General features: G+C 38.0%; 1 protein-coding gene across 1 annotated transcript in view; it reads left to right on the forward strand.

Annotated features, from left to right (window-relative positions):
- LOC138039695 (uncharacterized) overlaps positions 1 to 10,000 on the forward strand; it is a 65,695-nt gene that overhangs the window by 17,949 nt on the left and 37,746 nt on the right. Inside the window, exons 7-9 of the mRNA XM_068885540.1 lie at positions 5,134 to 5,517; positions 6,911 to 7,291; positions 7,864 to 8,265. Coding sequence (XP_068741641.1) covers positions 5,134 to 5,517; positions 6,911 to 7,291; positions 7,864 to 8,265 — 1,167 coding nt within the window. The remainder of the gene's footprint in view (positions 1 to 5,133; positions 5,518 to 6,910; positions 7,292 to 7,863; positions 8,266 to 10,000) is intronic.

Genomic DNA, 10,000 nt, shown 5'->3' on the forward strand with positions numbered 1-10,000 from the left:
TGAATCAACAGGCGTACTTTTGTTAATTTGTGTCGGTCGAACTCGAATTAAGTTCGGCTCATGAAAAGTGTGTGAATCGGGCCTAAGGCATCAAATATTATCTGCTCATGGTTCAGTTAACGCTTACCTTTTTGCTTGAGTTGCATTCTCGTTCCCAGAGCTGCGATCCTCTTGGCCAGCGCCTCGGATCGAGAGCTCTGGCCGGTTCCAATCCGTTCTCGCCACTGATTGGTCAGATGGGAACACAATAAAAATGATAAACCGGAAGAAATCGGAAGAGAATGGCCGAAGGGATTCTATTTTCTGTTTGCCGTACTTGCAACAGATATATTATTAGTAACAACCATCCTTTGGATTTATTTGGTGAAAAGACAATTAGGGAAGGAATCGTACGGGATTGAGAAGAGTTTTCTGGTTTGAAAATTTCTGTCGACGATGGTTTATTACCATCGCGAATATGTAGATCTTGCTACGTTACGGTCACGACATTTCAGGAGTTTATAAAGACGGTAGTTCATTCGAAAGCTCAGCACGAGTCGGTTATCCGATCTAAAAGAAGGAAGTCTGTGCAGCAGAGCCCGTCCTTCACCAGGTGTGGGACGCGAGAAAAAAAGGAGCAAGGTCAGCTGGTTATATGTTACGCAGGATTTTTGACTAAGCTCGATCGATTCATGTGTTTACGGTGTAATTATTGTTCATGTGTTTAACAACGCAAAGCCTTGACTCCTTTTGAATATGTCCGTGGTGAGGAAGAAAAGATTAAGCCAACAGCTAACCCGGTTATCGCGTACTTTTTTGTTACATTCTCTTATTGCAATAATGAAATTTGTAAGTATATATTCTTTGTGTAATATCGCATTAAAGTTGGAACTTGATTCCTTCCATACAAAAGGCTTCAGTTGAGAGCAACCCCTGATGAAAAGGGACTACAGCCCCTGATGAAAAATGGGGATAAAGGGGGGAGGGGGGCTATCCAAAAAATGGATAAATTCCTGTCAAGTTCAATCTCAAGTGATCTTGACAACCTGCATCTTCTGGGTAGTTTCTTATCCAGAGGAGAGCTTGAAGGATTTTCCTGCTGGTACACAGCTACTGAAAAACAACTTTTCGGTTCTCATTTTCAGAGGATTATTATGGCCACAGTAAATTGGGTACCTGTTGGTTCACTTTCACATCGCTGTTTTGGGCTAGTATATAATTTATTAAACTGGTAAATTGTAGGGTCAGAAGAGCTTAGCCAATAACCTATTCTTTGACAGGCATCAACACTTGTGCTCACACATGAGAGACCCCGTTACATGCTAAATTGTCTCCATGTTACATTGATTGCACACAGTGTCACGGTTAACACGAAAATTTGGTTTTATCACATATTTTGATAAAGGTGGAATTACCACCATGAATGATTTGGAAAGCTGACGTTTCGAGTGTTAGCCCATCATCAGAGCGAATGTTTCGTCAGCTAAAAAGAGATCAACATAATTCAGACTGTCCCTGTTTGCACCATAAAAGAGAAGCCCCACATGCATTTTGGACTATTTTGCCAGATGCACCCAACAGGCAAAGGCTTGGTTGAATCTGCTTCAATGGCTATTGCTTAATAGAAAACTGCCTTCCGGAATTGCTTCTCTTGAGATAAAGCAACCGATCAAAAAGTTATATTTTGTTGTGTTATTTAAGCAATAGAGGACGTTGTCCATGTTTACATAGCCTCATCTAAATGCCAAGCGCAGTTGGGAGAATTCTTGACAGTTATGCAAACCCGAGACACAGTTGACGGTTTGCATAACATACACACCCATATTCCAACCAGCCAATCAAAAGGTGCATCTGACAACACATAACCAATCAAAATTCATGTGATGTCATAGCTGTGTTTATATACTCTCATCTAAACACAGCTATTGACCGATATTAATGGGAGTGCGTTTACTATCCTAATTATTTTATAATTTAGAATGTGCAATGATATTCACACGCAAAATACAGTGTGCCTGTTATTGGCAATAATAATAAAATTATGATAACTCTTAGAACAACAAAGTTAGTCATTTATCTTATTACTTTCAATAATTTGCTCAAACCAACAAACTGAAGATGAAGACCATGAATAATAATTTATTTGTGATCAATCATTGTTAAAATTCACATTAAAAATATTAATGGTATTTTGTATCATTTGTTAACTGAATAAAACAGTGAATATATCAAAAAACTGTCAACAATGATGATTAGTGGAGCAAAACCTCAGCAGATTTTGAAACATTGTGATGGAAGACATGGTTTTTGGAGATGCAATTAAGGCAGTTACCCTTAAGATATCAACAACCAGTGCAAGAAGCTGTGCAAAAAGAGTGATATAGTTCCTCAGTTTTGCTAGTGCCAAGATGTAAGAACAAGGTGTCCAATGATATATATTTTCTAAAAATATGTAAACACATTAATATTTATGTGAAATTCAGGCAACTTAAATGACTTCATCTTGCATGTAGTTACATTTTGATCAAGATTTGTCCCCCAACATCATTATTTATCATCAGTAGGTTTAAAATACAAAGGAAATTATTGGGAATCAAACAATAATTATTTAGGTTGGATTCATTTTAACTGAAATTTAACTTTGAAGTTCAACAGTTACAGAGTAAATTAACTACTGGGTGCAAATATACAGATTTGATCCAGTCAGTCAGGGAGCAGGGGTTGCGCAGTGGTAAGAGCACTCGCCTCCCACCAATGTGGTCTGGATTCAATTCCCAAACTCAGCGTCATATGTGGGTTGAGTTTGTTGGTTCTCTTCTATATTGCGAAAGGTTTTTCTCCGGGTACTCCGGTTTTACCACATCCACAAAAAACATATTTGATTTGAGTTAATTTCATTGGTTTCCCCAATTAGTTCTGTAGTGCTAAATCCATTGACACTTAAATAAAGTAGTGTTTATTATGATTATTACAAGTTGATAAAAAAAGTATACATAATTCCTAGGCAACAGACAAAATTGGTAACATTAGGACCATTAGGCAGGCTTTTAGCTGCAAAACATAAGAAAATAATTTATTACCAGTATATGTGATCATTTATTTTTAGTAATAAATGCTAACTTCAAGGTTGTTTACTTACGCATTATAGTATTATTGTCTCTACTTCAATAGAGCTTAGAACATTTCACATGCGAAAGTATTATCACTCGGATGTATTTAACACGTACAGCATTTAATTCAGTGCAACTTGATCCCTGTCGTCAGCTCCTGTCAACCGAACCCTCTTTTAAAATTCAGTCCTCCCTCTCTCATCTTAAAAATTTGATCGTGTATTTGAGGTATTTAACGGCGAAATGACAAGCACAGATAGCTTCAAACCCTCGTACTTCTTCCTTTCAATGTGATGTCGCTTAAATCTAGAATTTCCATTCCATGATTCAACGCCTCGTGTAAGAGACTTGGCTTGGTCCGCCATTTTGAAAAAGAATCGAGACTGCGCAGAACGATCGGAAGTCCGTGAATCGCGGACTGTTAAATTGGAACCTGCCAGAGCTCTCGATCCGAGGCGCTGGCCAAGAGGATCGCAGCTCTGGGAACGAGAATGCTTGAGTTGTTGTAAGCATTTCCTTGCTTTGGATCAGCATTTAAAGAGTAAACAAACGAAAAACTCGTCAGCACAAATTGTGATCGTTGATTCAAACCCGAGTAAAACCGCCGAAAGTCCCGCCGAAATCAGTAAAGGCTGCATAGGTGACTGCTGACCAAAACGGCTCACTAGTTTCCAGTCTGTTCTCTAGTGTGTTATCCAATATGGCGGAAATGATGGCGGAGGATAACGATCTTTCTTTCTTACCGCGTCGTCCAATTAAAAACGAAAAAACCAGCAAGATTCAGAGCGGCCTCATCGTATTAACCCTCACTAAAATGTGGAAAGATACCGGCCTTCATTAACAGGATTTTAATCCTGTAAAACTGTTGACTTGGAGGGCAGTATACTTTACTCTTAATTAGTGGAGTAAAGTACAGCTGGTACTAAATAAGAGGCGTACATTTTACTGCGTTTAGTTTTACTCCACTTTTTCACTCCAACTCCTCGAAAACAAAGAATTAATCGGTGTATTTCAAAAAAATAAAACAACCCCAATTCCACATCTTAGACTGGATAAACTTAAATTTACTCTACAAAAATACATAGGAGTAAAATCCTCCTCTACTTTTTTTCTCAGAAAGTAAGTGGGGTAGACTTTACTCAGTATCCCGATAAATAGGAATAAAATTAACTCCAGCATATTATATTACTCTGTAGGGAGAGTAAAATTTACTCTAGCAAAGTCATTGCCTTTAAATATTAACTAGTAAGAGTAAAAATTACTCTTGGTGGAGTTAAATTAACTCCTCTTAGGAGTACATTTTACTCCGCCTTATTTTACTCCACTTTTTCACTCCAGCACTGGAGTGAAATTGACTCTTTAAAAATAACAGTGAGATAATTCCATCGTTTTGCAAGTAGCAGCTGCTTTATTATTCATCAGTGTCACAAATTCTTTACTATTTTGGGTCTCATTTTGTTGAAACTCAAGCACGCTTCCAGCAGACCTGTTTATTTTAGTGATTTATGCACGCGCTGGCGGGCCCATTGGCACCACAGACACTCTTACACTCTTACAACCCGGCGACACTGTAAGTACACTACCACTAAACATTACCCATATTGATATAACGAATATTTCTCTTGTTGCTCTAAAAATTCGTGCTCACGAGGTTTTTCGATTTAAGGAAATCTCCATACAACGAACTAACTGCCACAGTCCCTTGGCACTCTTTACAGTTTTTGTAAAATTTGTTGTTTTCCTTTGCTCTTGCATTGATCTCCTTGTGTTTTGCTGTGTAACCAAAATTCCTAAGTTTTTCAAATTTGAAATTTTTTTGTAAAATTTGTAGTTTTTGTAAAAGTTCTCGTTGTTGTTGCTCTTGCATTGACCGACCTCCTTCTGCCTTGCTGTGTCACAAAAATTGCAGTGCCCACTGACTACACTGTCCCGATTTGTGTTGCCAAGTGTATTCAGGGTTCTTGTTGAAGTTACTTATTGTTTCATTCATTGGAGATTATTTCTTTTGTTAAAAGGTAATAATTTATTTACTTTGGCTTTTTAGAGTTTTCGAAGCAACGTTTTTTGAATGGAACGGATGGAATCATCTCAGTTTCCATACATTACTATGAATGCATGTATCCACATTACAGCTGGCAGATCGAAGCGAAGAAAGGAGAAAAAGTCAAGTTAGTTATTCAATCCATGCACGCTTCGTGGTGGAACGAGTCATGCACTCTTCGCTACTTGGAAATTCAAAATGGAACCTACGCAGATGGGAAACCGAGCTCAAGAATGTGTAGTAATCTCTTATCTGGCATTGCAACATTTTACTCGCACGAAGGTCAGAGCCTAGAAGTGGTGGTTGCAAACGTAAAACCTTATTGGAACTGGATGTACTTCATAGCTACTTACACCGTTATTAGTTACAACGACACTGTGTCCAATGGTAAGCACACTCAAGGGAAGCTGCAGAGTCAATAGTGATTAGCAGCTGAAAATACTTTCTGGTATAGGGTTTTTGTGCAGTTCGTGAAAAATCGAGGATATTATTAAAATGTTGTGTCAGTAATATTCACCTAGAAATCAGCCGGACACTCAACAGATTCCGCAAACGGGGCCACAAGAGAGTAATTAATACCATAAAACATATATCAAAAAAGACATAGATTGTTTTTCTTTCCCAATTTTGTCCAATGGTTGAGGAATTGTTAAACCGTTTGTTGGGATTTGTCACTGGAGATTTTAAGCAACGACGACGGCTGCGTCAACCGCAACAAATTATTGATTCAAAGAAAACAAGAGTAGTGCTGCCTGTGCGGCACACATTCTAATGCACTTCTTTGTCGCACTCTACAAAAGAAAAACGTAAAGAAACCAATATTTAGCCTTTACCACAACATAGTGAACGTACCGTTCATTTCCTATCTTTACGTTAAAACGTCTCGTACGAATGCAGTTGCAGGATAATTCACCCGAATAGAAGAGAGTAATCGCGATAGAGTAATTACGATAGCGCTTACTTTTATTGTGAATCTGGGTTTTCGTAGACGCTGCGCTTGTCGTTGCTTAAACAACCTACTCACAACTGAGTCTGGGACATCATGATTACTGTCGCTGACAGTTGAGTTCAATTTACCTTTTTTTTTTTTTTTTTCTTGACTAGGATCTCATAAAGCACACGCCAGGTGGCCTTGCTGTCCGATTAGACAGCGCCTTATAATTGTTTTTTTGTGTGTGCAAGCGTTAAGCCGTTCCCAATTTCAAAATTTGTCGTTGTGCTTCTGATGACAGGATTTAATTTATGAGAATGGGATTTAAAAGAAATTCTTTGCATAGTTCCTTTCATCGACATAGGCAACCTTTTTAAAAAAAATTATCGATTTAAAATGATCTTTCCTTTTGATAGACAATTATCACGGTTAACTCGTCAAAAGGCTTGTTCCAACATTAACCTTAAGCAATGTTTCGTCCTGAGGAAAAGATCTGTCCATTTCACGATTGCATGTTTAATACGTGTTTGAAAATCTGTTCGAAGGTTTGTCACTTGACAGAAGCTTGATTGCAATGACAATACAAACACAAGTGCTATTTAGAAAATGAACAAATCGGTTAAATTCGTCTTGCGCGTGGATTCGAAAAATCAGTCAAGCAAAAAAGCCCACCACTTAGTAATTAGCATCTACCTTGAAGAAACTGGAGGATCGGGAGCACTGTTAAATTTAGAACTCACTGAATATTCGATTCTCAAGTTTCGAGAAACTGAAACACAGTTATGTCTTTCTCCAGCCCAGTTAGGACAATAATCCTCAAAATATGATCTGTTTTGAATTTTGTTTTAGAATGTTCCAACTACAGATTTTTGAACGAGTCTAACCGAGCAATGAGCTATGTAAACAGAAGCATTGGTAAAATGTGCGATTCAGTGTTGTCTGGTTGGTATCGATTTAGCGGAGAAGCTGGGACTCAAATGGCAGTTTCTTGTCCGACGATGTATCACTGCAACACAGACTCACCAGGTTGGCTCAGTGGCACGCACCCTACAGTGGCTGAGGGCATTGTTCAACGAAAGGTCTGTTTTTTGCAGCACTCGAATGGGCCTAACTGCTGCTACTTTTCAAAGGACATCAGTGTTCGCAACTGTGGAGCATTTTATGTTTACCGCCTTGATCCACCCAGGTGTAACTCACGTTACTGCGGCAATGGACTGCCACAAGCACCAGGTTAGAACGCATTCATCAGATTTTCTATCAGATTAATATACAATGGTATAGGTTTTTAAATTGGACTTTAACAATAGCAGATATTCTGTTTATCCATTTGTCAAGGTTGATTGATCCTTTTACAAAACAGGTTTATTTGAAGTGTTTATGATGGGTGGGATTCCTTACAAACGAGCCTCAAAATCGAACAGGATTCTTTTTATCACTGAGCAGAAAATAAGAGTGACTTGCTTTTAATAGATTGAATTACCTAGTGAAAAATAAAGTCTTCGGTAAGTTCTTGACTTTGCAAAAACAATGGTGGATTTAAGAAGGTGATGAAATGCGAATTTCCGGACAACTGTCACATTCTTTGTCATATTTTACCAATCATAAAAAACCGTTGGTTTGTCCCATTTTTGTGTGTTTAACAAAGAGAAGATGTTCGCGAAGAGTTGTGAGGGAGTTTCTGCTGTTGTGGTCTATGTCAACCAGATGGATGGGCTTTTGATCGAACGAGAACGAGTATTGTCCTCATTCCAAGTTAACATTTCAATGAGTTTTAATAATTCTCTTTTCAAAATTGTCCTTAGAATGTTCAAACTACAGATTCCTCATTGGCTCGAGTGTGTCAGCAACACACAGACTGGACGGGCTATCGGCTGATCCTTGCAAGGACAATTTCAAGCCTGGCTGGCACCGTTTTGGCGGAGAAGCTGGAAACCAAATGGCTGACACTTGCGTTAAGATGTGTCATTGCGGTGCTCTGTATCCAGGCTGGCTTACTGGAGGACACCCCTCTGTGGAGGATGGTGCTGTCGTGCGTAAAGTGTGTTTCGTGGGACATCGAGGATGCTGTGAGGCTTCGGTTTACATCAGTATTCGCAACTGCAGTGGATTTTACGTTTATAATCTGACGTCCATACCATCAAGGTATTGCAACTATGGTTACTGTGTCAGCACCGAAATTGAAGGGCCAACAACCTCAAGAACAGGTAAAGGCTGTTCTGTTACAGCCAAAATACTCGATCAGGGCCTGCCACCTATCATTTAAGAATATAGTTTTGATTAACTGCCAACCGACTGCATCATTCCTTTCAAACTTCCAAGTTTAATAAGAATATTTTTCCAACAGTAGCCCAAGTGTCACCTGATTTGAAATGTCCATTATTCATTGGTTTATTTTTTAGGTGGGTTGAAGACTTGTTCATGTGCGTGTGTATTCTTTGTGGCTTCCTTCACTCACTGTTGTGTCTGCCGTGGTTTTTCGTCGACCTTTTTGTCGCAAACTATTTTTGATGGACGGCAAATCATGCAGAGTACAGCTACCTTGAAGCCTGCTGTGTATTTCAGCTATGAAAATGCTAGGCTTTTGTAGATTCCAGATTATCGTTACGCATCGCATACACTTTTGAGCTAGAATTTTGTTCACAACCTGGTCGGATATCTTTCATTCTCTTGATATATCCCCTGTTCGGTAACCTTGGTTACATAAATGCAGAATTTCTTCTCTTATATGGATAGAAAGCGCTTTACCAGGGAAGCACATTTCTTCTGGTCATTACTACTTTTTGTAACTGCAAGTCATGTCAAAAATCGAATTCTTTGTCAAACACTCAAAATTCCTTCTCACTTGACCACATAATCTCTTTACGGAGCTACTTTTTTTTTTTTGTTCATATTTTGTTTGTTCTTCTTCTGTCTTTTTTTCCTTTTAAATAGATAAATTAAATCAGCCAAACCCGTTTCAAGCTGGTTGACGACTTATATTCAGGTTTAGCAATTAATCCTGCCAAAACTGAAGGAATGTGGATCGGATCTTTAAGGGAAAGCTAAACGAAACCCTTATGGTATCAAATAGCCTAATGAACCAATTAAATCTCTAGGGCTATACTACTCATATGAAAGAAAATTACGAAAGGAAAAAAAATATATAGAAAAATTAAACGGTGTCAAAAAACTCAAAAAAATTACAAATATCTAGTCCTCAAGGGGTTAATTTGTCCTTATACGGAAAGGTAACAGTAATAAAATCCTTGATCGCCCCAAAGTTTGTTTACGTATCATCTTTACTACCCATCTCCAAGGGAGTCATCAAAGACAAAGATCAGTTGAAGGCACATGCATGGAAAGATTATTTACATATTAACCTTCTGCAACGTTTTAGCGGTTTTTCTGTTTCATTGTAATTATAACATAGAAGACCTTACACTTTTCTTTCAATTTTCTACTGAAATGCTATAATGATAGGCGGATTTTGGAGACAATATTTCTGCAGGGAAACCTTGGTACAACATAATATGGAATAATAAAGATATTTGTGTAAATAATAGGCCAGTTTCCTAGAAAACATTTTTTGAGTCTGGGTTTGTTTATGCAACAGATCTTCAATTCGATTTAAACACCATAGAGCCTTACAATATTAATTCGAAAAAAAAATTAAAAAAAAAAATTTTTATTAGTCTGGGCAGGACTCAGACATGCTATACCGCCCCACTTTAAAATTACAATCCAAAACGACGGCCCATTCCCTTTTAGTCTTCGATCATAATATTTAATTCTACATTATACATCAATTCCAAATTATGTACGATAGGTTTTATTCTAGGTGATAAATGCACGTTTTTGAGGTCTGAACCAGAAACCCTGAAACACCTTCTTTTTGACTGCGTATACGTAAAGCTTTTTTGGAAAGACTTATTTTTACTCTTTATCAAAAGAATTTCTTCA

The sequence above is a fragment of the Montipora capricornis genome, chromosome 3, assembly GCF_036669925.1.
Source record: "Montipora capricornis isolate CH-2021 chromosome 3, ASM3666992v2, whole genome shotgun sequence".
NCBI classification, from domain to species: Eukaryota; Metazoa; Cnidaria; class Anthozoa; order Scleractinia; family Acroporidae; genus Montipora; species Montipora capricornis.